The sequence below is a fragment of the Rhinatrema bivittatum genome, chromosome 3, assembly GCF_901001135.1.
Source record: "Rhinatrema bivittatum chromosome 3, aRhiBiv1.1, whole genome shotgun sequence".
NCBI classification, from domain to species: Eukaryota; Metazoa; Chordata; class Amphibia; order Gymnophiona; family Rhinatrematidae; genus Rhinatrema; species Rhinatrema bivittatum.
This window is the reverse complement of record NC_042617.1, coordinates 592,203,066-592,230,196: the sequence shown is the minus strand read 5'-3', so window position 1 is coordinate 592,230,196 and position 27,131 is coordinate 592,203,066. Positions and strand designations below refer to the sequence as shown.

The 27,131-nt window shown below is 44.3% G+C and overlaps 1 protein-coding gene across 3 annotated transcripts in view; it reads right to left on the bottom strand.

Annotated features, from left to right (window-relative positions):
- ARID1B (AT-rich interaction domain 1B) overlaps positions 1-27,131 on the bottom strand; it is a 1,291,555-nt gene that overhangs the window by 1,189,832 nt on the left and 74,592 nt on the right. For all 3 annotated transcript variants that reach the window (XM_029596714.1, XM_029596717.1, XM_029596715.1), the window contains exon 2: positions 1,640-1,834. In XM_029596714.1, the coding sequence (XP_029452574.1) occupies positions 1,640-1,834 (195 nt within the window). The remainder of the gene's footprint in view (positions 1-1,639; positions 1,835-27,131) is intronic.

The following is a 27,131-nucleotide window of genomic DNA, read 5'->3' as shown; positions in this document are numbered from 1 at the left end:
CAGCATCAGGTGCGCATGCATCCGACTCCTCCTGGGCACAGGGATCCAGAAACACAGATAACTTTCATCCTCTGCTAGGACTTCAAGCAAGACAGCTGGACAAAAAAAGTTTTGGAATGGGGGAGAAACAAAGCTTTTTATGCCGAAGTGCATGGTTGACTTGGGCCCTAAGTGTACAAACGGCTTTTAGGGTATCTAATACTGTGGGTGGAAAGTACTCAACAGCTTGATCTCATACCTCACAGTGCACCTGGGGCGTGTGCCAAAATCCTTCAACACACACCCTGTTGCGTATTATTACTCCTGTAATCACATGCCTCAGCCGTGTCGAGAAAAAGAAGCTGCGATAAACCAGGCATGTCCTGGACTACCTCATTATATTGTTCAAATGCAGCTGCTCTATGATTTAAAAAAAAAAAAAAAAAAGAATTAACTTGCACTAAAAAGGTGAAGAGTCTTAAAATGTCATAGTACGGCGACTGGAAAAACCACAGTCACATAGTGAGAATTAAAAACATCGGGTCGTATTGTCTGTTTCACTACATGACTTCAAAACACCTACTAGATCTGAAACCTGAGAGCCTCATTCATTTCTCCTTCTCTCTTAGGCAGGCCGCTGCTGACAAAGGATTATTTTAATACACTCTGCCAAAAAAAGGTGCAAACAGACAAACACCAAAAGCTTTCCTAAACGTGACAAAGTTTAACAGGATCAGCATGAAATCACATTTCTAGGATGTACTTGACAAAATAGCTGCTGCTGCACTGTACACAGGGAGTGGGAGGAAAGCCGCACACACACACACACACACACACACACACACACACACACACAGTGTACATGAGAACAGGAGAAGCACCGACTCCTGCACTACTTATAGGAAAATTGCATTGTATGTTAGGCAACAAGAAAGAAGGTGCGCGCTGCTTTCAGATCCCCCTTCTTACTGGCTATGCACATAAAAAATGACTAAAGGGGGTGCAGAGAGTGTACATGAGAACAGGAGAAGCACCGACGCCTGCACTACTTATAGGAAAATTGCATTGTATGTTAGGCAACAAGAAAGAAGGTGCGCGCTGCTTTCAGATCCCCCTTCTTACTGGCTATGCACATAAAAAATGACTAAAGGGGGTGCAGAGAGTGTACATGAGAACAGGAGAAGCACCGACGCCTGCACTACTTATAGGAAAATTGCATTGTATGTTAGGCAACAAGAAAGAAGGTGCGCGCTGCTTTCAGATCCCCCTTCTTACTGGCTATGCACATAAAAAATGACTAAAGGGGGTGCAGAGAGTGTACATGAGAACAGGAGAAGCACCGACGCCTGCACTACTTATAGGAAAATTGCATTGTATGTTAGGCAACAAGAAAGAAGGTGAGCGCTGCTTTCAGATCCCCCTTCTTACTGGCTATGCACATAGAAAATGACTAAAGGGGGTGCAGAGAGTGTACATGAGAACAGGAGAAGCACCGACGCCTGCACTACTCATAGGAAAATTGCATTGTATGTTAGGCAACAAGAAAGAAGGTGCGCGCTGCTTTCAGATCCCCCTTCTTACTGGCTATGCACATAAAAAATGACTAAAGGGGGTGCAGAGAGTGTTCATGAAGTAAGATAAGTGGACTTGAGTCACGCACCTGCTGCTGTGGATACTGCATTCCTGCCATGGCAGCCTGGGCTCGGCTCTGCATTCCCATGGGATACCTCTGCGAGCCAGGCGAGCCGTACGCTTGCCCTGGGTAGGGACTGCTTTGCTGTGCCTGGGAATAAGGATTGCTGCCCATTCCATACAGCTGGGCTCTTTTTAGTACCATTGGATCCATTGGGGTGCTCTGTTTAAAAAATAAAAAAATACAGTAATTAAACATTCTGACGACAGGTTCATGTAATATAGTTTTATTCAGCTCGGATTAAACAAAACCTTTATCTAGAAAATGGCATTCAACATCTGAGCAAAGATTGCAGTTACATGGGAAGGAGGCTAAAAGAAGAGAAAAGTTACAACATTTCCAAAGAGATCAATGAGCCAAAAATCACAAATCTAAAGCAGGCATTACAATTAGTTTAAAAATATTATTAGGAGCAGATATGTATGTTTATTTCTTAGCTGCAGTGAGGATAACGTACCACATACCAACAATCAGATAACTGTGCACTCACCCTTTTATCCAACATGCAGACTATGCAATAACACGTCTCAAACCAGGGCCACAGTCCCAGCTGACTTAATGCTCTCTTGCTTGCTAGATTGTTTTTAATATAATTTTATTTTTAATTTCATTTACAATAAACACAAGATAACTTGTACCAGTAATAGAAATATCGCAGAAATAAAGTTTTAAGCATTTGCCACATGATATATAGTATTATTATTATTAACATTCCTAAAATAATAAAGTATTTTGGGGGAGACCAAGAACAGTAATAGAGCGAATCATATCAGGAAATCACATAAAAAGAAAAGTTTGCGAGCAGGCCTACATCACTTCTTACTACCAAGACTGCTATGAGTGACCAATTAGGAGTGAGTGTCCAGAAAAACCCTTCACTGGAATGGTTCAAAAAATACATAATTAGCCCAGAGATGTTTCACTAGACATTTACGTGGATAGCGTAGCAAAAACGGCCCTCCATGAGTAAGAACTTCAGATCTCAGACAGAAATTTCAGCTTTCCATGGAAGGTAAGATTCCTATTTCGCAAGAAAAACCTTAACACCGTATTCCTTACACTCATAAAGGCAAAAGAAATTAGCAAAGTTCCCCTCTGAGAAATCTCAGTCTCTTGAGAAAGTTCCAATAAATCAGTAATATCCATATTATGTTGCTTCTATCTCCTCTCGTGATAAATAATAAGCTTTCGTTATAAGAGGCATTGCGTCAAGTGGGATCTTGAAAACTTTCGCAACATAACTTTTAAAGAAATCCATTGCGGATATAGATTTAAGCATTGGAAAGCTGAGAACCCTTAAATTCAAGCTTCTTATTGTATTTTCTGTATTCTCAATTTTCTTAGAAGCAATTATCTCAGAATATACCAAGCGTTGCCGTATTTTTTTCATATGAAGAAAACTTAGTTTCCAAAGCTTGAATCTTTGAATCTTGGGCAGTAATCAAACTTTCCATAACTGATATTCGTTTGTTTGTATCGGAGGTAATTCGAGTAATTGAAGAAATAGCAGTTCCTAATGAGGCCAATACTTACCAAACACTACCCAGTATTATTATTGCTGGTTATTTTAAATTGCATACTTGGGACTTCTGTAGCCTCACCTCCTTCACTCTGCAGGATGTTAAAGCCATTGGATCCTGCTTATATTGTAGCTTCATCACTTGATTCTTTGTTGAAGTATCAAAAGTTTCCAACCCCAATGGGTTTGCCTTAGGTAGAGAGTCAGAAAGCGGCATTTGCCCTGTATCACATTAAAGACATTAAAGAATTCTCACATACCGCAGGTATTCCGGAGAGAGGGGTCGGCATTCTAGGTGCGTCGGGGCTTAATGAAATTTCATCAGCCAAGAGGGCAGGGGTTCGTTCCGCTCCATCCCCCACAGTGGCCTCGCGTCCAGGTTCTGGCGTAGAAAAAGTAATCGCTCAATCCTCTATGATAGAGGTCTTTAAGATCATGAGAGGTCTTGAACGAGTAGATGTGACTCGGTTATTTACACTTTCGAATAATAGAAGGACTAGGGGGCAATTCCATGAAGTTAGCAAGTAGCACATTTAAGACTAATCGGAGAAAGTTCTTTTTCACTCAACGCACAATTAAACTCTGAAATTTGTTGCCAGAGGATGTGATTAGTGCAGTTAGTGTGGCTGGGTTCAAAAAAGGTTTGGATAAGTTCTTGGAGGAGAAGTCCATTAACTGATATTAATCAAGTTTACTTAGGGAATAGCCACTGCTATTAATTGCATCAGTAGCATGGGATCTTCTTAGTGTTTGGGTACTTGCCAGGTTCTTGTGGCCTGGTTTGGCTTCTGTTGGAAACAGGATGCTGGACTTGATGGACTCTTGGTCTGACCCAGCATGGCAATTTCTTATGTTCTTATCAATTCCAACGAGGCCACAGGCTGAGAAAGTTCCTTAACTTTCACCTTACGTTTCATATGAGGCATAAATCGTAAGTAATAAACCACAGGAATTCAAAAAAGAAAACAGGTTAGAGAGAGATGACTTCCCCCTGCTACTCAATCAGCGGCCATCTTGGTCTCCCGCTTGCTATGTTTAAATGGAATAAGTAGCATATTAAGAAGAAAATTAAAAGATAAAAATAGGACTTCAATTCTAGTACTGACCATAATCCATTTTGTCTTGATTCTCCTCCAGTCCATATTGATTATCGCACCCTTCCTAAACTACTTCCTTATTGGATACAAACTTGATGACCTCACTCACTGTACCCCTTTCCAGATCATTTATAAATATATTAAAAAGCAACAGTCCAAGTACAGATCCCTGATTTTTTTATATATTTATAAATGATCTGGAAAGGGGTACGACAAGTGAGGTGATCAAATTTGCGGATGATACAAAATTATGCAGAGTAGTTAAATCTCAAGCAATTTGTGATAAATTGCAGAAGGACCTTGCGAGACTGAAAGATTGGGCATCCAAATGGCAGATGAAATTTAATGTGGATAAGTGCAAAGTGATGCATATAGGGAAAAATAACCCTTGCTGTAGTTTCACAATGTTACCACCTAGGAAAGAGATCTAAGCGTCCTAGTGGATAACACATTGAAATCGTCGGTGCAGTGTGCTGCGGCAGTCAAAAAAGCAAACAGAATGTTAGGAATTATTAGGAAGGGAATGGTGAATAAAACGGAAAATGTCATAATGCCTCTGTGCGCTCCATGGCGAGACTGCACCTTGAGTGTTGTGTGCAGTTCTGGTCACCGCATCTCAAAAAGGACTCAGCTGCACTGGAGAAAGTGCAGAGAAGGATGACCAAAATGATAAGGGGCATGGAACAGCTCCCCTATGAGGAAAGGCTAAAGAAGTTAAGGCTTTTTAGTTTTGAGAAGGGACAACTGAGGGGGGATAGTGAATATGAAACCAGAGCCTGAGGTTCACTTACTCTGTGTGCCAAAGTGACAACCACAAAGAAACACGTTCCAGGTGAAAAACCTCTAGGCCATCAACCTGAGAGGTCTGAAAGGAGGTTTCATGAGCAGAAGCCCCAAGGCCCTGGAAGTTTACTAACCGAAGGTCTGGAATGCCATAGTCCTTTCATGCACTTGAATACCAAAGAAAGAAGAGAGATCAGAACTCCTTCTGACAGCTGGTGATACCCCGTAATAACACCAAGATGAACTTTGAAGAGGTGCTGAGGATGAAAGGAAGAATAGATACTGAAGCAAATCCCTTGGGCTAAAGGAGCAGTGATCCAGATAGCTGGTCCCACACCAAGTCAAAATCAGTACATCCTCCACCTCCTTCGGAAGGCATAAGGAGTAGACTACTGTGCCCAATATTTACACCTTGAGGGCCAGCAATGGCAGTCTGCCATCCTCCCGAGTGAAGAGTGTCTGAGATATTCCCAATGGAACCAGAGACTGGAATGACAGACAGACGAACAGTTAAGACATGGATACCACTTGTCGAAGCCACGCAGAGGCTATAAGAATTATTGCTTTCTTGTCCGGAAGGACCTTCTGGACAGTCCTGGCAATTAAAGGAATTGGTAATGAGCATACAGTAAACTGATGTTCTAGCTTAGCAGAAAAATGTCAAAAGCAGATCTGTAGCTCATCCGATGCATAGAGCAGAATTTCTCAACCTTTCTGTTGATTTCTGAGTTGAACAGGTTGATCACTAGCTTTCCCCAACAACTAAACAAGTTACCTATTTTTTGGCTGAAGGACCACTTATGCAGTAGCAACACTCTGCTGAGGGGGGGTCCACCAAGTACTGTGGATTCCCAGAAGGTAGGTTGCATGGAGACCAGGGTCAAATGACCTCCTGGCAAAGGGCATAAGTGTCTGTATGTCCTTGTTTGTTTATATATAACATGGCTACTATATTCTCTATCTAGATTAAGATTCTCGTTCCTGAAAGGAGGTGAGAGCAAACCCTCAGAGCATAGTGAATGGCTCACAGCTCCAAATAGTTGATTTACAGATGACTCATTAAGGGGACCACAATCCTTAGGTCCAGGTTGCACAAGTGTGTGCCTCCCACCCTTTTGTGGGGGCATCAGTGGACAGACACCCACCTATAGAATTTCCAACTTCCTGCCCTACTGAAAGATTGCTGCCATCCTGGAGTTCACAGATATTTGATGGGATAACGTTTGATAGAGCTGATCCCACTGGCTTCAGAGACAACACTCAAGGTTCCACTTGTTCAAATAAGTCAAGAGCACCACATGTACCACTGCCATCATGTAGCTCGGAAAGACCAGGACAGATCCTATGAAGTGAGGCCTTTATTAGGCACATCAGCAACGCAGCTCCTTGTTGGGGAAAAATGCCTCTTCCTGAAGAAACTCTCTCCTGGCCCCTATGAACTGAATTCTTTGAGCCAGAGCCAGGTTTGTCTTGGCAAAATTGACCAAGAAGCCTGGGGACCAGAGAAACCAAATGAACTTCTCAAGGGACTCCAAAACTCCTGAAGGAGATGGACCCATTACCAACTGATCGTTCAAGCAGGGGAGTCTGCAGATTCCGTGCTGAAGAAGTTGTGCACCACTACTGCAAGGCAATTTGTGAACACCCTCAGGGCTGCCAAAGGGGAGTACTGTGTATTGGTAGTGCACATTCACCACAAACCAGAGAAGTTTCTGATGAGTGGGATGAACGGGAATGTGTACCTAAGTTTTTTTTTAGAATCAGAGCATACATCCAATCCTTCTGTTGATTAAAAAGAAGCTTTAGTGTGTGTGCTTAAACACACTAATTTCACTAAAAAAAAATCAAAGAAATCATTCAAAACAACTGGCATGTCCTTCAAATTCATCCCATCTTTAACACCACCCCAATGTTTTCATATTCCAGAGGAACAAACATTAAACGGCATATAGTCAGAGCAGCAATTCCTGACACGTCACAGCCTCAAATTGTTGAAAATGGCCACAAAACTTGTGGAAAATGTGATTTTTGCAGCACCACTATGGTTGGTACATCTTGGAAAGATCCAAACACAGGATACATAGTCAAACAAAAATTTAGCACTAATTACAATACGGACCATGTAATCTACGCACTGCAGTGCCCTTGCTACAAAATATATTTATTTATTTATTTAGCATTTTTTTTTATATACCGAGGTTCTGGTAACAATGTTACTAATCACTTCGGTTTACATATAACATGGAAATGACTTAACAAGTGAGTCTTACAGAGAACAAGGAAAATGAGGAACTTGGAGAAAATTCAAATAAATAACACATTATAAAAAAAAAAAAAACCATCAGTTTAAATAACAGCAATCTTATATACTAGCAATTAGAATGAATCAATCATGTATCAAGAAGTTGAAAACTGGCAAGAGGGATTTGCAATTAATTCTAGTATTATTAAGCGAAGTGGGATAAAATGAAGTTGTCCAGGAAAGTATGGTGTTGTAAAGTCCAACTCAGGCGTAGGCTTGTGTGAAAAGCCAGGTTTTAAGTCTTTTCTTGAATGTGATGGGGCATTGTTCGAGCCTAAGATCTGAAGGGATAGAGTTCCATTGGTTAGGACCTGCTGTGGAGCAGGCTCTTTTGTTTGCAGATATTTTGAGTGGAGGGGTTTTTAGAGAGCCTTTTTGCGCTGATCTCAATGGACGGGAGGATGAATGTAGCTGCAATGGGATCCTGAGGTTGAGGTATGAGGTTTTGTAAATCGATTTATGGATGGTTGAGAGTGCTTTGTAGAGGATTCTATATTTTATAGGGAGCCAATGGAGATTCTTTAAAATTGGAGTTATGTGGTCTCTTTTTTTTTTTTTTTGCTTTAGTTAGAATCCTGGCAGTGGCATTTTGGAGCATTTGTAGAGGTTTTAGGGAGATAGCTGGGAGCCCAAGTAAAAGAGAATTGCAGTAATCAATTTTAGAAAAAATGATTGCTTGCAAAACTGATCTGAAATCGTGGGGGTGAAGTAAGGGTCTGAGTCTTTTTAGAACTTGGAGTTTGAAGAAGCATTCTTTTACGGTGTTACTGATAAAGTTTTTGAAATTCAGTTGGTTATCCATGGTAACTCCTAGGTTTCTGACCCGGGCACACATCCAGGAAAATCAAAATCAGGCTCATAGAACATCGAAGTCGCCTGAACACCAAAGACCTTAAGGCACCTATTGTACCCACATAGTATTTCTAAAGGACACAGTTTTGCAGATTTCAAGTGGACAATTCTTTGGTGATTGGAACTATTCCAGAGAAAAGAAATGATCCCATCTCCCCATCAGAAGAGCTGGGTATGCGGGTCTCAGAATCATTAAAAACTGAAGTCCAGTCTAGGTTGCATCTGTTGCTAACCCAAAAGTTAATACCTTTCCTTCTGCTGACCTTGACGGGTAGCAAAAGTAGGAGGAACTTGATGACACTGAAAAGAGCAGAAGGGATGTCTTTGGAAGACATCCCTCCTATATATCAGAATCTCCCACGCTCCCCCCCCCCCCCCCCCCCGTTTAGATAACCTCTTTCCCGTATCCCACTTTGCTAATTTCTACTTGTATAATCTAATCTGTTATTTGCATGTTCTTAATGTTCCTTATTTAATTATGCAATAATTGTAAAGCCTGTTGCTAAGTTCTGTTCTATGTAAACCGACAAGATGTTCCCAACGTTCGTCAGTATATAAAAGTTATTAAAATAATAAATAAAATAATAAATAAATAAATGGACAGTGCCCACTTCTTCACACTCCTATTCAAGAAGGGACTCTTGTAGAGGAGAAGGATCCATCACCTCATGGTGAGGGCTTACGCCAATGCTTGAAGCTCTTGTACTGAATTATGCATCCATCAGGAGTTGGAGCAGTTCCACTATTTGGGAAAATCTCCACTATCCAGGAAAGGAGAGATTCTAATCTCCCTTTTTGGTCTTCAGGATTTAAGGAAGCAGAGAAATTTTTCACTAGCTCTGATAACTGGTCGAGGCAACCTCTGAACTGGAACTGTAGGAGACACATTCTCTTCAGAAATCCATATTGTCTCATGCAGCATCCCCTGCCACAGAGGCATCCAGTTCCAAGGTGCTCTGCTCTGATTGTTATCAGCTCCCATTGACTAGCATCCCACTCCATAGACATCACTGGTAATTCTTTCCATGTCATGATAGTCATAGAATAGGTGTGCTGAAGTGCCCCACTGCCATTGATAGCACTGTGATCTGCCATACCAAATGGGTTAACTCTGCTTAGAATGCAAGATCTAACCGAAGGACTCAGACAATGCCCTGGTTGGCCCCAAGTCTGGAAAAAAACAAACAACTTGGCGTCATGGGAATCCTCCATCCCATGAATGAAAACAGCACCTGTACCAATGAGGATAAATTCCACCTTGGCACTGAAGAGGGCCCCTCTCCAGCATAGTCCTGCGCTGATGGTACAGATCTCTTCTTCAGCTCTGAGAGGTATGGCCCCAAAAGTGGTTTTCTGTGCTGCTCTGGAACTCTACTTGGACCTCGTCCAGCACCATGGACTGCTGTGCCACACTCAACCCTGATCTGAGGCAGATGTGGAGGCTGGCACCATGGAGGGAGCCTTGCCGTGTTTGTGGGACAGAGAGGAAAAATTCCCACCTTGATTTATTGCGTCGAGAGCCCAGTGATGCTCAGCTTCTTGAAGAGGAGCAGCTCTGTTTCTCAGCCTTGATCCAAGGCTTGGGGCTCTTACCTGCCAGCGCCTTCTTTACAACCTCCATCTTCCAGACATTGTACTGTTGTACCCTAGAGGACATCCAACCACAGCTGCAGCAATTGGGAGTAATGGACCAGGCCCAAACAGACTTCTTGATTTTTGGGGGAATGCTCTTCGACATCTCACTTCTTAAATTCTCAATCTTTCAGTTTTGTTTTTTTGCTTGTTTTTTATTTTATCAAATTACAAAAAAAACCCCCAATATGTTTTAAGGAAACTTCTATGCTAAAAGAAACAAAACTTAAAATACATGAAAAGGATAATACTACTCTATCCCATAAAATTTGCTGCTCTTACTTCTATTATCTCCTGCTTCCCAAGGAAATTCTCCCATGCAGTGCGCCCCTTCAGCCTGAGGCTTCAGCTTCAGCTGTGCACCGCAGATGCACCCTGCTCACTCTGATGGAAGCGTCAAGGCATCCCTCTTCTTTCTGGAGCACCAGGACCCAGCATGCTAGCATCTCGAGGTCTTCCCTTCAGATATCCTCAAAACACTCTTCGCAGACAGAGATCTTAAAGCTCTACTGGGCCCACCTTGATGACATCGGAGCAGAGAGGAGAAGAGACACCCTCTTCATTCCAGAGCACCAGGACATCTCAAGGTCTCCCTATCAGATCTCCCAGGGCGACTATCCCTCCCCTTTTCCATTATTTATTTATTTTATTTTATTTTTTAGAACTTAAAAGTTCTGTTTGAGGTGATGCCAAGGCGGCAGCAGAAAAATTTTAAAGCAACAAGGCACAAAGGAGCACTATGCTCTAAAGAGCAGAAAAATTCTAAAAGAAAGATTGGGACAGAACCATGAAGAAAAACTGAGGGGTTCACGAGGCAGTGTGCGCCCACAGGAATTTCAACACGTTCAATAAAATTTTACTGAGCTGCGACAGCTGGGTCCACATGGGCACCGTCAGACATCACCACCCAGGTGTAATGGCTAATTCATGCCTGTTTGTCAATGGAGAACCTAATTTTATATTAACAGATTTTCCATTTCCCTCTGCACATGCTCAGCTTGAACCATCCAACAAATATCTCTTTGCTAAACATGCTTGGGCAGGGGATTACAGGATGCAAGCATATCGGACATTAAAGTCCATCCATTTTATTCTAAGCAGCTCTGTGTTATCCGTGGCCGATCAATTATTTCCTCTTGAACTCGTGCTATTAGTGAATCAAAACCAGACACCACCAATTAAAAAGATGAGTACTTTGTAGCAGCTGGGCAGAGGGCCTTGGAACATCGTAAAGACAGAAAATGTTTCATATACTTGGAGGTCGATTTTCAGAGTTTGGCTACTAAATTGAAAATGTACTAGGACCGAGTACCCAAATTTAAATCCCCTAAATCTAGGAGCCAAAAACTGGGTGGCTACAGGGGTGGAGTTATGGTGGGGGAAATACATGTTTAACACTGATTTTCATTTCTAGGCACCTAATTCAGGGCCTCATTTACTAAGCGTTTTGTCCCGTAGACACAGAATGGGAGAAAAACGTTAGTAATCAGTAAATTAGGATAAATGAGCAGCAAGCTTAAATCTGCTATCCTAAGTTTTATGTTCTTAGATTTGAGAGACATTTAAACTGAAAACTTTAGCTGAAATTAGGTGCTGAAGTCAGTTTTGTTTTGTTTGTTTTTTTTAATATCGGGTTTATAATACATAGAGGTAGAGAAGTCCTACTCCTGGTTGAATCAGAGTTGGATGCTTTATAATCAATAAACGCATAAAAGAGAAAAATTATCAAGGTCCTAGACAAAACAGGATCAACATATTTCTACTCATTTTAAGCAGTGCATTTCAGCTTCCCTATTATCTAATTCGTTTCCCTTATTTTTCTAAGTTGATTGAAAAAGCAGTGCTATTCAATTAAGTATCTTTCCAGACAGTGAAATGCGAGTTCTGAAAGCTTAGTCCAAGTCACTCCTGACTGTGCTCTTCCTTGTTGCACTGCTTCACTCTTATTAAGCTGTCATGGAATCTACATCCTCTGTGTATTCCCTCCCTTATCAGCATCCCAAAGAGTGCATATTCCTCAGCTCTCTGAACCTCATGCCTTATCCTACTCCTTCAATGCAGATATTCCTTACAAATGATTCTTTCCCATCTAAGCTATTTCTGCCTAAAATATTCACAAGATCAGAGCAAACATCCCTACTTTCCTCATGCTCAGTCTTACCTCCTCTCTTCTAGCCCAGACTTTACCTTATTTGCTCTCTACAGATCAAAATCTTGAGAGTCCAATTTAAACACTGCAGCCTCCTTCACCTCCCAAATCATTACATCCTGTCAATTTCCTCTCTGAAATCTTTCCTTCTCATCTGCACTTCTCTTGGCTAATGCTGCTATTCTCTCTCATTTATTTATCAGCTTACTCTGATCTATAACCTATCCACTTCAATTCACTGCATATGTTGGCCATCTTTCCAGTCTTCCTGGGTCTTGGCTGACTCATCTGCAATTTTTTTCCTCCAGCTTTATTGGGCTTCAAGCTCAACCAGAATCAGGGTTTTCCCCCATTTTTAGTTCTTTTTGTCTAGCCCTGCTACAATTCTTAGTCAGACGCACCGAAGCTCCTGCCTGCCACAATATGGTATCCCCACGCATGGCGAGAAAGTGTTGGCTTTGTGGAATGGCTGGGGACTCCTCACCGGCCCACAGAACCAGAAGACAGACGTAACACTGAATCCAGACCTCCCTCATGGCAGGACCAATACTGAGCCCGACAAGACTGGAACTCTTAATTCATGTTTCCACAGAGTGGAAGTGCCTATCGTCTCTTATCCATCCATATCTGCACTTTAAATGCATACAGCGCCGGGGGAGGTGGGAAGTCCAGGCCCTGCCACCAAAACAGCATCTGACGGTGCCTTAAGAGAAAGAGAGACAGAGAGACAGACATCCCCCTCACTCACACATCCCATTCACAACCCCCAACACATGCAAACACACAAAGCTTCCCCACGCCCCGCTTCCTCCAAATATACACAGACAGACAGACACTGCACAAGCATCACCCAACCCCTAAAACACGTCACATGCACTACCCTCTACTTAATTAAGAACATAAGAAAATGCCATACTGGGTCAGACCAAGGGTCCATCAAGCCCAGCATCTTGTTTCCAACAGTGGCCAATCCAGGCCATAAGAACCTGGCAAGTACCCAAAAACTAAGTCTATTCCATGTTACCATTGCTAATGGTAGTGGCTATTCTCTAAGTGAACTTAATAGCAGGTAATGGACTTCTCCTCCAAGAACTTATCCAATCCTTTTTTAAACACAGCTATACTAACTGCACTAACCACATCCTCTGGCAACAAATTCCAGAGTCTAATTGTGCGTTGAGTAAAAAAGAACTTTCTCCGATTAGTTTTAAATGTGCCCCATGCTAACTTCATGGAGTGCCCTCTAGTCTTTCTACTATCCGAAAGAGTAAATAACCGATTCACATCTACCCGTTCTAGACCTCTCATGATTTTAAACACCTCTATCATATCCTCCCTCAGCCGTCTCTTCTCCAAGCTGAAAAGTCCTAACCTTTTTAGTCTTTCCTCATAGGGGAGCTGTTCCATTCCCTTTATCATTTTGGTAGCCCTTCTCTGTACCTTCTCCATCGCAATTATATCTTTTTTGAGATGCGGCGACCAGAATTGTACACAGTATTCAAGGTGCGGTCTCCATGGAGCAATACAGAGGCATTGTGACATTTTCTGTTTTATTCACCATTCCCTTCCTAATAATTCCCAACATTCTGTTTGCTTTTTTGACTGCTGCAGCACACTGAGCCGACGATTTCAATGTGTTATCCACTATGACACCTAGATCTCTTTCTTGGGTTGTAGCACCTAATATGGAACCCAACATTGTGTAATTATAGCATGGGTTATTTTTCCCTATATGCATCACCTTGCACTTATCCACATTAAATTTCATCTGCCATTTGGATGCCCAATTTTCCAGTCTCACAAGGTCTTCCTGCAATTTATCACAATCTGCTTGTGATTTAACTACTCTGCACAATTTTGTGTCATCTGCAAATTTGATTATCTCACTCGTTGTATTTCTTTCCAGATCATTTATAAATATATTGAACAGTAAGGGTCCCAATACAGATCCCTGAGGCACTCCACTGTCCACTCCCTTCCACTGAGAAAATTGCCCATTTAATCCTACTCTCTGTTTCCTGTCTTTTAGCCAGTTTGTAATCCATGAAAGGACATCGCCACCTATCCCATGACTTTTTACTTTTCCTAGAAGCCTCTCATTAGGAACTTTGTCAAACGCCAATGAAGAAGGGAGAAATGCACCAATGGCACACTGTAACTGCCCACTTTTCTGCTTGTTGTACACGTCATCATTGCCTTTCTGCTCTTCAGAGTTTGAACAATTCCTCCAGGACTTACTCACTAGGGAAGAAATGCACTTGGCAATTACTCGCACCACTGTTGCTTTCCTTCCCACACTAATTTGTTTTGGAGACTGGTGGGCAGCAGTAGTACATTTATTCACTATCACTTATTCCGCAGCTCTATACAATTATTCACTGTGGAGAATAAAAAACATTCACAATCTTCAGCAATAAATTAAACAAAATAGCACAAGTTTACATCTTAAATATTAAAAACATGCTGAAAAAGAAAAGCCTTCAGTTGTTTCTTAAAGAAAAAAAAAACACTTCACATCAGAAGTGCTGCGTAATTCGCAAGACAAAGCATTCCAAAGTCTTGGTACATAGTGAGGGAATTTCTTTTCTGGCAAATGTGCATCTCTCACCCCCACTCAAATGTCTTGCTCTTCCCTCCATTCCCCAACTTCATCTCTCTCTCTCTTCCCTCCTTTCTTGTCCTGTATCTTTGCTCCCCAGCTGCATGAGGGCCAAAGACACAGCCATAAAAATCCATCTGCACTAGTGAGCAGCTGTGTAGTTTTTTCAAAGCTTGCTCCTGCTCTTCTTCACAGTATCTCTTTGTCCATCAAGTCTTTATCCTGTATTCAAATTTACCCCCCATTTTTGTCATTTCATAAGCCAAAATAAGGGCATTGATAGCTAAGGGTGTTCTGTGACTTGAAACATAGACCAAGGAGTCTAACATAGGCACTAGTCAGGCAGTCTCCTGAAACCCTGTAGTGCACCAGCTGAGGTGGGATTACGCCAAGTCCAGCGCACCACTAGCCCATATAGCCTGCTCCATCGGGTGGGTGGGAGCGTGTGATAGACCAGAAAGATGGTGAACTATGCCTGAGCAGAGGTAAGCCAGAGGAAACTCTGGTGGACGTCTATAGCAAACCTGATAGGTAAAATCGGTCATCCAAATGGGATACAGGGGCAAAAAACTAATCAAATCATCTAGTAGCTAGTTCCCGCTGAAGTTTCCCTCAGGCTGGATGGCACTCGGGCCATCCCAGTTTCATCTGGTAAAGCAATTGGGAATTATTAGAAAGGGAATGGTGAATAAAACGGAAAATGTCATAATGCCTCTGTATCGCTCCATGGTGAGACCGCACCTTGAATACTGTGTACAATTCTGGTCGCCGCATCTCAAAAAAGATATAATTGTGATTGAGAAGGTACAGAGAAGGGCAACCAAAATGATAAAGGGGATGGAACAGCCCCCATATGAGGAAAGGCTGACGAGGTTAGGGCTTTTCAGCTTGGAGAAGAGACGACTGAGGGGGGATATGATAGAGGTGTTTAAAATCATGAGAGGTCTAGAACGGGTAGATGTGAATCGGTTATTTACTCTTTCGGATAGTAGAAAGACTAGGGGGCACTCCATGAAGTTAGCATGGGGCACATTTAAAACTAATCGGAGAAAGTTCTTTTTTACTCAACGCACAATTAGACTCTGGAATTTGTTGCCAGAGGATGTGGTTAGTGCAGTTAGTATAGCTGTGTTTAAAAAAGGATTGGATAAGTTCTTGGAGGAGAAGTCCATTACCTGCTATTAGGTTCACTTAGAGAATAGCCACTGCCATTAGCAATGGTTACATGGAATAGACTTAGTTTTTGGGTCCTTGCCAGGTTCTTATGGCCTGGATTGGCCTCTGTTGGAAACAGGATGCTGGGCTTGATGGACCCTTGGTCTGACCCAGTATGGCATTTTCTTATGTTCTTAAATGATTAGAGGTTTTGGGCCCGAAATAATCTCAACCTATTCTCAACTTTTAAATAGGTAAGATGCCCAGCTTGCTGGTGTGAAACTGGGCATGGAATGCAAGTGCCTAGTTGGCCAATTCTGGTCAGCAGAAGCAGCACTGTGGGATGAACTGCAGCACCAGGACCATCCTCTGCTGACCAGCCCAACAAAAAATAGGCTGAAAGCAAAGCAGAGTGGAAAACAGAGTTCAGGAGGTTATTTGCATTAGCTAAGAATGCTGCCTGTCATACTGCATTCCTAGCGATAAATATCTAAGGTAGATAAGAGTCCCAAAGAAGAAACAGGGTTAGCAAGATTCTGAACAGGAGATAAGGAGGACTAAGCAGTAAGCAACCTGCCGTTCAGAAGGCTGTTCATATTCAACTTTCAAGGCTTCCACTGGAATGCGAGGTTTCCTCCCATGGCAGTCCCAGGACAAAACAACACCCCAGGGAAGAGTTGATGTCCACGTCACCCTTTCCTTTCAGGCTTGCATGCTCGCAGACTGATGCAGAAGGATAGTATGCCCTGGGGCTCCGCCCCTCCCTTTCTTGCCCACCCATTGCAGCAGCCCTGGTTCTTTTCCTCTCTCGCCACCCCCTTGGGAGATTGAGATATAAATCCTGCACAGGCTGCCATCATTTGCATGGCCACATACATCCAAGGTCAGCCTTGAGGGCTAATATGAGACACTATTCCAGGACAGGCTATGAAACTGGAGTTGCTTACCCTTAACAGGTGTTCTCCGAGGACAGCAGGATGTCAGTCCTCACATATGGAGATACATCATTGGATGGAGACCGGCTCAGAACTTTGATCTCAAAGATTCTAGAGCTTTCAAATATGCTCTTCTGAGCATGTGCAACTTTGGATAAGTTCTTGGAGGAGAAGTCCATTAACGGCTATTAATCAAGTTGACTTAGGGAATAGCCACTGCTATTAATTGCATCAGTAGCATGGGATCTTCTTGGTGTTTGGGTAATTGCCAGGTTCTTATGGCCTGGATTGGCCACTGTTGGAAACAGGATGCTGGGCTTGATGGACCCTTGGTCTGACCCAGCATGGCAATTTCTTATGTTCTAGTTGTCACCCTGCCCCCTAGGCAGAGTCCCACAGTCCATGATATAGCTAATACACAGAGAAACCAACCCCCAGGGGAGGCAGGGCGGGTTTTGTAAGAATTGACATCCTGCTATCCTCGGAGAACACCTGTTACAGTAAGCAACTCCTCTTTCTCCAAGGACAAGCAGGATGGCAGACCTTACATATGGGCGATTCCCAAGCTATAGGTTGCCCATACAGGACAAAGTGGGGAACCCCCACAATGCTGAAAGCACCACCTTTCTCCCTTTTGCCTGTGAGTCAGGAGATCTAAAAATGGGGCCAGGCAGAAAAAGAGTTGGGTTCTACAAAAAGGAAACCATAGGACAGACAGACACAAAACCTCGATGCGAAGCAGAGACACCTAAGGCAGGGGCATGATGCAAAGTCCAGCAAGAAACCTTACAGTCAGGATTTCACATCAGCGAATGCTAACAAGCAAAGTAGGTCTAAATCTTCCTATATACAGGAAAAGGCCTAGAAAATCAACCAAGAGAAAAATAGTTTCCTTCAGTGTCACAAGACCACAGAAAAAATCAACTGGGGCCAGAGAGTCCTCCAGAAAGGAGGTCCACTAGCATCTGAAGGACAGAATGCATTTGCAGAAGCTTGTCCAATGATTGGCTCATAGGCACAATGGGCAGAAAACCCAAGCAACACTTGGAAGAATAAACAGCAACAGCGTCAGGGTCTTTGGCAGACCCTACCTGCCAAAGTACCAGCCAGATCTGACCGCCCAGGTCAGATGTCAAGAGTGTCAGGGAATGAAAGGAAATCCTTGAAACGGGATCGTTAGCCCAAACCCCCAAGCAGGGAGTTAAGCTAGGCATTAAGCCACCCACGCTCCACCCTATCAAGGGTAGGCTCATCCGTCCTGTCCACAGGATAGAGCAAGTGAGCAGGAAGGCACTTTGGTTAACCCAGTGAAATATGAAAAGCTGAAGGCAGTACTGGCCAGAACTTGGTGAAAAACAAAAGAGGGAAAAGATGGTGTACCATTCCCTGCCGGTATACATTAAGATATACCACGAATATTTTTCTCTCCCTTCCTCGCCCGACATTACAACTGGAAGTCAAAAGCAGCAACAAACACAAAGAGGCAGACCCCAGGGCTGCAGGGATAAGAAAAAGCCACTAGACTGTGTATCTCAATCCCAACCAAACAACTCACTGCTGAGTCCAGTAGGAAGATGCCCACCCGAGGTAGACCTCTCAGCATGATACGAATAGCCAAAACTGAATGCGTACCTCCCGAGGAAGAAATCCCTAAACTCTCCACCAAGAAACACAAAGCAGGGACGTCACAAGTGGAAACCCCTGGAGAAACAGGATTTCTTCATCGCCCTGGAAACCCGAAGGGTACCAGGGCAGGTCAGTTTGATCTGGGAACAGACTGCTCATCAACCTGACCTAGGTATCAAACCTAAGGCCATGACTACGTACACTTCCCCAAGGAATCACATGGCCCAGTAAGTGAACCAGGACCTCCATGTCCACAGACAGGATTATCCTAAACGGGGGAGGAAGTACGGCTTGCAACAAAACTGTAGCACCTCTGTTGCGGGGTTCCTCAACCCCTAACACTCGCAGCCATGAATATAGTGAGAGGTTGAAAGTCATACCTGCCAAGTGGGCGTTAAGTCCCTCACCCGACTCTGGCATAGCCTCCAGCAGCATGCTGTCCCAAGGACCCAGGATAGAACTTCCTCTACATCTGGATTACCTTTATAGGTCCCTTAGCTGCAACTTCCTGTGGCACTGGCTGATGATGTCACATCCTCCAGAAGCATATAAAGAAATCTCTTGCAACCAGCCAGCACCTCAGCAAAAGTTCTCCTGATGCTTTTCTGTTCCAGTGTATGTTGCTATCCTTGTCTCGTTCTTGCGGTGTATCTTGTTCTGTGCTCCTGTTTTGTTTTCTTGTGTTCTCTTTCCTTCCCTATACTCTGTTCCTTATCTGGTTCCTTGCCTGTCTGCCCTTGCTCCTGACCCTGCTTGTTTTACTTCCTTGCTTGTCCTCTTGGTCTTGTCTGTGCTATTTGTCTTAGACTGACTATCTGGATCTTGACCCTGGCCTGACCCTTAACCTTCCACTGTCTGCTGCCTGCTCTGACCTCTGGCCTGTTACCTGTTCTGACTGTTGCCTGCCTTGCTCAGATCAGACTCTCACTCACGCACAGGAAACAGGATGCTGGGCTTGATGGACCCTTGGTCTGACCCAGTATGGCATTTTCTTATGTTCTCTTAGTAACCTTTTGGTTCTATTTCCCTTCCACCCCCACCATTAATGTAGAGAGCAGTGTTGGAGTTGCATCTAAGTGAAATATCTAATTAGTTAGGGGTAGTAACCGCCGCAATAAGCAAGCTACACCCATGCTTATTTGTTTACCCAGACTATGTAATTCAGTCCTTGTTGGTTGTTATCTGTATATAGATCCACTTTTCTTCATTCCCCTTCCATTGAAGCAGAGAGTTATGCTGGATATGCATTGAAAGTGAAGTATCAGAATTTCTCCCCTGCAGTTGAAGCAGAGAGCTATGCTGGATAATCATTGAAAGTGAAGTATCAGGCTTATTTGGTTTGGGGTAGTAACCGCCGTAACAAGCAAGCTACTCCAGGGCTCCTGCCTGTGGAGGCTAATTCCTTAGAATATGGGGAGGATGAGCTCTCCCCCACACAGGAATAGTGCTGTCCTCAATCCCTTCATTGTCCGAGCCTCCATCCATGCCAAATGATTTGTGAAACAACATGGAACTCCTGCCCAGGTAGAACTCAGGCAAGTTCCCAGGATCAGTGGCCTACGCAAATCACACATGGACTGCATTCTGTCAGTCCTGCCAGCCCCGTTCAAAGGAACAAAAACAAAGGAAGGAGAGGACACAGAAACTAAACTGCAGGTGCAGTATTTATGTACTAAAGAATAGAATTAGACTCTGCCAGGCTGCACAGCGACTAAGGCCCGCCATGTGGCTGGCAGAGTTGAAAGGAAGAGAAAAATAAAAATAAAGCTACCATAAGGTAAAAGAAACTGAAAAAAAGCTGAAGCTCCAGAAAAAAATCTGAAATAAAACTGTGAGGAGAGAGCAAAGCTGAAAACCATGACCATATGGTCCCATGGGGGAAAAAGAGAGAGTGAGGGCCTCTGCCTAGGGGCCCGGCCGGGTGATAACTATGACTGCACCTGCTCAGCAGGGCACGTTTGAAAGATGCAGGCCGGGCTCCATCCTGCTTGCCCTCAGAGAAAACATTTCATATTTATTTCCTCTGTTTCTGAATGTATGGCTCTCTCCTGGCATTCAGCTTCACTGACCGATACGTATCTTTTATAGACCTAACAGTCTCTGGCAGGCATGAAAAATAAAAACTTGGGTGTCAGCCAAAAGTTTTAAGAGATGAGGAAAAATATTTTTATTTATAATTTACTTTTTTTTTTGCCTTAATTTGCTCATTTTGGGGAATAACTGCTATTTTTTTTTTTTTTTTTTTGCTTCTTTGCTCTCCTTCCTCCCTTTAGCTTTGCTTTTCTCTTCTGCCCACCACCTCCCTCCCCTACTCTTCTCTCCAACTAAGCTGGTCTCCTACTTGGGCAGGCACAGGGGCAGCTCCCCAGGTTAAACTTCCCTCTGTGAAACCACACTCAGCACCCTTAGGAGTGCTCCACTGCAGGATTGATTTTGATTTCATTTTTGGTTTTACATTCTTGATTGTTAAATGTTCTTTTTCATTATCCTTAGTTGTAAGATTTAGTTCCTTATTTAAAAAACGCCAGGTATGCAAACAAGGCATATTGAAAATCCAGTGATGTATTTGGATGGAACTGAGCTGAAACTTCATTTCTCATAGCTCAACCAGCTCCATCAGAAGTCCCCATTCTACGCACAGGCGTGTGTGTGTGTTGTGTGATTTATTTCTCTTTGTGTGTATGGTGATGCGGCTTGTCTGGGTGTGAGATGTCCACCTCTGTGTTTGTTGTGATCCCTTCACCTGACTCGCTCTCTCTGTCTGAATGCACTGCGTCTGGATATGGGTGGTCTCCTTTGGCTATGGTGTGTGCGCGTTTTCCTCTCCAGTGGTGATGTAGTATACCACTCTCTCTGGGGGTGTCTGGGCTTGATTCCGTGCATGGTGTCTGGGGCTCGCTCTCTCTCTGTTTTTCTGTTGTTGTGTGTATTTCTCTGTATCTGTGTTCCTTTTGGTGTGATGTATTTCTCTTTGGGCCTGTCTGCCCGAGTCTCTCTCTGTCTGAATGCACTGTGTCTGGATATGGGTGGTCTCCTTTGGCTATGGTGTGTGCGCGTTTTCCTCTCCAGTGGTGATGTAGTATGCCACTCTCTCTGGGGGTGTCTGGGCTTGATTCCGTGCATGGTGTCTGGGGCTCGCTCTCTCTCTGTTTTTCTGTTGTTGTGTGTATTTCTCTGTATCTGTGTTCCTTTTGGTGTGATGTATTTCTCTTTGGGCCTGTCTGCCCGAGTCTCTTTCTGTCTGAATGCACTGTGTCTGGATATGGGTGGTCTCCTTTGGCTATGGTGTGTGCGCGTTTTCCTCTCCAGTGGTGATGTAGTATACCACTCTCTCTGGGGGTGTCTGGGCTTGATTCTGTGCATGGTGTCTGGGGCTCGCTCTCTCTCTGTTTTTCTGTTGTTGTGTGTATTTCTCTGTATCTGTGTTCCTTTTGGTGTGTTGTATTTCTCTTTGGGCCTGTCTGCCCGAGTCTCTCTCTGTCTGAATGCACTGCGTCTGGATATGGGTGGTCTCCTTTGGCTATGGTGTGTGCGCGTTTTCCTCTCCAGTGGTGATGTAGTATACCACTCTCTCTGGGGGTGTCTGGGCTTGATTCTGTGCATGGTGTCTGGGGCTCTCTCTCTCTGTTTTTCTGTTGTTGTGTGTAAGATTGTGTATCTGTGTTCCTTTTGGTGTGATGTATTTCTCTTTGGGCCTGTCTGCCCGAGTCTCTCTCTGTCTGAATGCACTGTGTCTGGATATGGGTGGTCTCTTTGCCAATGGTGTGTGTGCGCGTTTTCCTCTCCAGTGGTGATGTAGTATGCCACTCTCTGGGGGTGTCTGGGCTTGATTCTGTGCATGGTGTCTGGGGTGCTCTCTCTCTCTGTTTTTCTGTTGTTGTGTGTATTTCTCTGTGTATCTATCTGTGTTCCTTTTGGTGTGATGTATTTCTCTTTGGGCCTGTCTGCCCGAGTCTCTCTCTGTCTGGATGTGGTAGGTATGCACGTGTCTCTAGCTGGTTATAGTGTTTTTTTGTCCGACTGTGGTGTTTGTCTGTGTGTCTGGATGTGGTCTGTCTTTCTCTCTCTCTGTATGAGTAGGTGTGCAGTATCTACCTCTCTGACACTGGGGGGTGGGTTCCTGTATCTATCTCACTGTTTCTGGGTGTGTTTGTCTGTGTGTCTGGATGTGGTCTGTCTCTCGCTCTCTCTCTCTGTATGAGTAGGTGTGCAGTATCTACCTCTCTGACACTGGGGGGTGGGTTCCTGTATCTATCTCACTGTTTCTGGGTGTGTTTGTCTGTGCCTCTCTCTCTCTGGATGTACAAAATTACAGGCCGATTCTGTAAAGATCACAGGAGCTGCTCCATGTTGAGCGCCCGCTCTCCCAACGCGTGCCCAGCCACCTCTCCTGGGCGTGCGATCCTATATTTAAATGAGGGAGTCCAGCTAAAAGGAGGCGCTAGCGACGACTGCACGCCTGTAGTGCCTCCTTGGTCCAGGAGAGATGGCTCTGTCAGCAGGCTCAGGAAACAGACGTTCGATTTTAGGAGCGTCGGTTATCCAAACCCGCTGACAGCGATCTGTTAGGAAAACAGACGCCGGTAAAATTGAGCATCCGTTCTCCTAACCGGACCAGCCGGCACATTTTTTACATTTCTTTTTACATTTTTGGTTCCTCAGACTTCATATCGCTAGGATATTAAGTCGGAGGGTGTACAGAAAAGCAGGTGTTAATCTAGGAGCGAAAAGTGCGCAGATTGGCTGCATACTTTACTTTCAGTATCCTGGGTGACTAATAGCCTCATCAACATGCATTTGCAGGTGATGAGCGTTATTGGTTTGCAGGGGGTCTGGCCGTGCGTTTTCTACGCGTTAAACCCCATACAGTATAAGGGGAAATCAACGTGCGTGGAAAACACACTCATGTTAAACAGAGCACACGGCCGAGTGCACGTTACAGAATCAGCCCGCCAGGGTACAGGGAAATACCTACAATACCTGAACGTAATGTGCTTTGAAGTGCCGAAAAGCGGAATAGAAAATCTAAATAAATAAATGTGGTGCGCCTGCCTTTCTGTGCCTGTTCAGATACGGTACCAGGTGAGGAATCCAGGACAGCATTACAGAAAGTCCTGGGGAATGAAGATGCAGGAGATAAATTTGCATTTGATGGAGACTCAGTACATTGGAAATTTATTTCCTGCATATTCCTTGCAGATATTCTGAAAACCTGACTGGCTGCGGGGTCCCCAGGAAGCCCTGCATTAGAGAGAGTGTATGCATTTATATATACACTGTATACACACCTGGGGAGGGGCCCAACCTATTGCATAGATGGATTATGTAATTTACTGAAATGTTATGATTATGTTTATACTATTATCACAGTTCCTATTTATCTTCTCTCACTCTCACCTACTCCCTGTTTTTCTCGCCTCTTTGGCCCTTGCTTTCACCCGGCCCCCCTCTCTCCCTTTTCCTTCTCTGCTCCCCCTCTCCCTTCCCTGTTATTTGTAATTTCATTTTCGTTTTTCCATGAGTTGATTATAAACCGGTATGATGTGACCTACGAATATCGGTATATTAAAAGTTCATAAATAAATAGATGGAAGGGGGAGCCGTGGCTCTAAACGTTTGCTTCTTTTAAGCATCCTTGGTTTTCTCTTCATGGCCTCTCCCCGTGCCTCGGATTATTTGCCCTACTGCAGTCTCCCAACCATGTCTGAACTGTCCCAGTGATGGCTTCGACCACCCTTTCAGTCCAGCAGTGTCTGCCTGTGTTTCTCTCTGAGCCTCCTTCTCCCTCAATGTTCTACCAGGACTCCTTTTCCCTTCCAGTGGTTAAGACGTTTGGTTTGGAGCATCTTGAACCTCTTGGTCTGGTTTGTGTTGCAGGACCTCCATCATTTCAGGCAGCCTTCTCAGAATCACTTCCACCCTCTCAGTGTCCTCTTCAGAACTGGGGCAATATTGCCTCCTTCTTCAAACTGATGCAACCAAGCACACTGCTGACATTTCCTTCAGATCTTCTGAAATGATTACGCCTAGATTTCTCTCTTGTTTAACAGGTTCCAGAGTTTTATCCTTTTAAATGCCATCTGGCTAGTGAATGTTTGAGTTCACACTTGCTTTAGCACTGAAGCTCATCTTCCAAACCCTTCACTACTCTTGCAATTTTTTCAGACCTCCATTGATTTCACCCCCTTCTGGCATGCCTACTCCATTACAGATTTTTGTATCATCTGCCAACAAGCAATAATATCTTTTCCTCAAGTCCCTCTGCACTGTTCCTTTCTATTCTTTGTATGAGTGTTTTATTGTACCCCGCCTAGAATGTGTGGATCGAGCGGGAAATTAATGGTTTTAAATAAATCAAGGCCCTGTGTAATAATGTACAACTTTCCTCTCGATATAACATGCAGCACACACAAAAAAATCACACACACAGTGATGAGTACAACTCTCCCATGTTAATCACAACATTAGCTCTCACTCCCTAATGCAGGGAGCTGCATTTGCTTAGCTCAGGTTCTCTTAACACTGGAAATGATTTGCCTAGCCAGAGTTGGCTGAACCAGGAGTTTGTGGTGCGGTGGGCTCCTGTACTTAGCAGTGATGCACAATGACACGGTCTGTGAACATAAAAGTTGTGCACACAAACCATGAGATAGGAGCCATAAAAGTGGGGCTCCTAACTCCAAACAACTTTCATGTTCCTAACTCGTGTTTTCCGCACATTAACCCCGAATCACTGCTTATGTAGAGAACCTAAAGGATGGTCCATCTAGTATGGGGGAACAGAGTTACCTGTATATTGTGGGACTGAGCTCTCCCATGGGGGCTGCAAATGGTGACCCTCTAAAGCTGTTCTGCTGCTCCCTGCCCTTGGTTCCCTGGAGTGAGATCTGGATGCAGTGAAGACCATGGGACCTCTTCACCATCTGGTTTGGAAACCTTTTGCTTACTGAGAAGGAAGTTTTCCCACCCTGATCTGATGTGTGGCCCTTGCATAAACCGGGGTTTCTGTGCATTAAATGTGATGTGTGTGCGCTATTTGTAGGGTTGCTTTTCTTTAAGCTCCGGATGCATTTGCATACTATTAGCTTACCGCATCAGGTGCTAACTTTTCTTAGCACACGCTCCCTTCTCCAGACCGGACTCTATTTACCAGCACCCTCTGGTCCATATCTGCTTTACCAGTCTTCTGGGTCAAAAGCCTCACTGACGTCCAGACAGGCAACAGCCACTGCACCTCCCTGATTCACTACTTTTGTCAGCTCAAACAGAAAAAACAAATAAAAACTTAATTAGGTCTGTCCGACAGCACCTTCCCTATGGAAACCCTTGCTGTCTGAGGTCCTGTAATCTATTTGTTTCAAAATGCTACACTACCTTTTTATTCTTTAGGATCATTTCAATAGTTTTACCCACTGACAGCTCAATTGCTGCTCGGCTTCTTTGTTCCCAGTTTTGTACAGCGAGGACAACATTTGCTCTCTTCCAGTGCCTTGGAGCAGCGAGGGGCGCACGCAGCCCCTCCCTCAGCACCCCGGGGTACCCCCGCTGGGATTCACGTCCCATGATCTCCTTATCCACTCTCATCTGTGCACAGACTTAAATATCTCACAATCTCAAACTGCTCAGCATGCAAATGTGGTGTATTTTGGGAATGCTCAGCACATGATCAGGGATATTTTCTGAACAGTGAGGACAAGGGCGGAATGGAAAAACACTGAAGTGGAAATAAGGCTCTGTTTTCTGGCTCTATTTCAAGGAAGCCACAAAAGGGAAGGTTTGTTGGGACAGCAGTAAATGCATTTGTGTAGCTATGAGGCATGCGGCACACACATTCACACAGCAGAGGTGCAGCGCCTGTGTACACACAGTGTGCAATTCAGGGAAGGGAAGGCGGCACGTGTGCATGCATGGACAGCTGAAACCCAGGGTGTGTATGCTCGGCAGTAACATCGCCAGCTGCCAGGTACTCTCACATGCAGCACACACATTCACACAGCAGAGGTGCAGCGCCTGTGTGCACACCGTGTGCAATTCAGGGAAGGGAAGGCGGCACGTGTGCATGCATGGACAGCTGAAACCCAGGGTGTGTATGCTCGGCAGTAACATCGCCAGCCGCCAGGTACTCTCACATGCGGCACATACATTCACACAGCAGAGGTGCAGCGCCTGTGTACACACAGTGTGCAATTCAGGGAAGGGAAGGCGGCACGTGTGCATGCATGGACAGCTGAAACCCAGGGTGTGTATGCTCGGCAGTAACATCGCCAGCTGCCAGGTACTCTCACATACCGTTAAGGCCCTTTTCATGATGCAGCCCTCCTCTCATTCAAAAGCACCTTCCCTTTGAACCAAAGCTGCTCACCCACTCTGTTCATCACTGTCCTGCAAAGCCACATCCACCACAAAACAGATCCTTCCCTCTTTTACCTTTCCAATCTTAGTTGTACTCATATGACTGGTATGATCCTGCCTTTACAGCTTCCGCAAGAGAGAAAACACCCCCCCCCCCCAAAACAACGACAGCTGCACTAAACCTGCAGAGATAACCCCAAAATCCCAGCGAGGAAAACGTTCTACCTGCTGGTGCTTTCCTGAAAGGCGTAAGTACAAAATAAGAGGCATGACACGGAGGGGAGGCACTGAACCCTGGGAGGAGCCTTTCCTGCCAGCTCCAGGGATCTTCAGGGAAAGTGCAGAAGACAGGACAAAGAAAACCCTACAATTATGGATTTGCCCTCTGCACGGTAAAACAAGTGAGAAAGTGCAAGATGCTACTTTCACGAGCGATGGTCAGAGTTGCTCATTCTTTA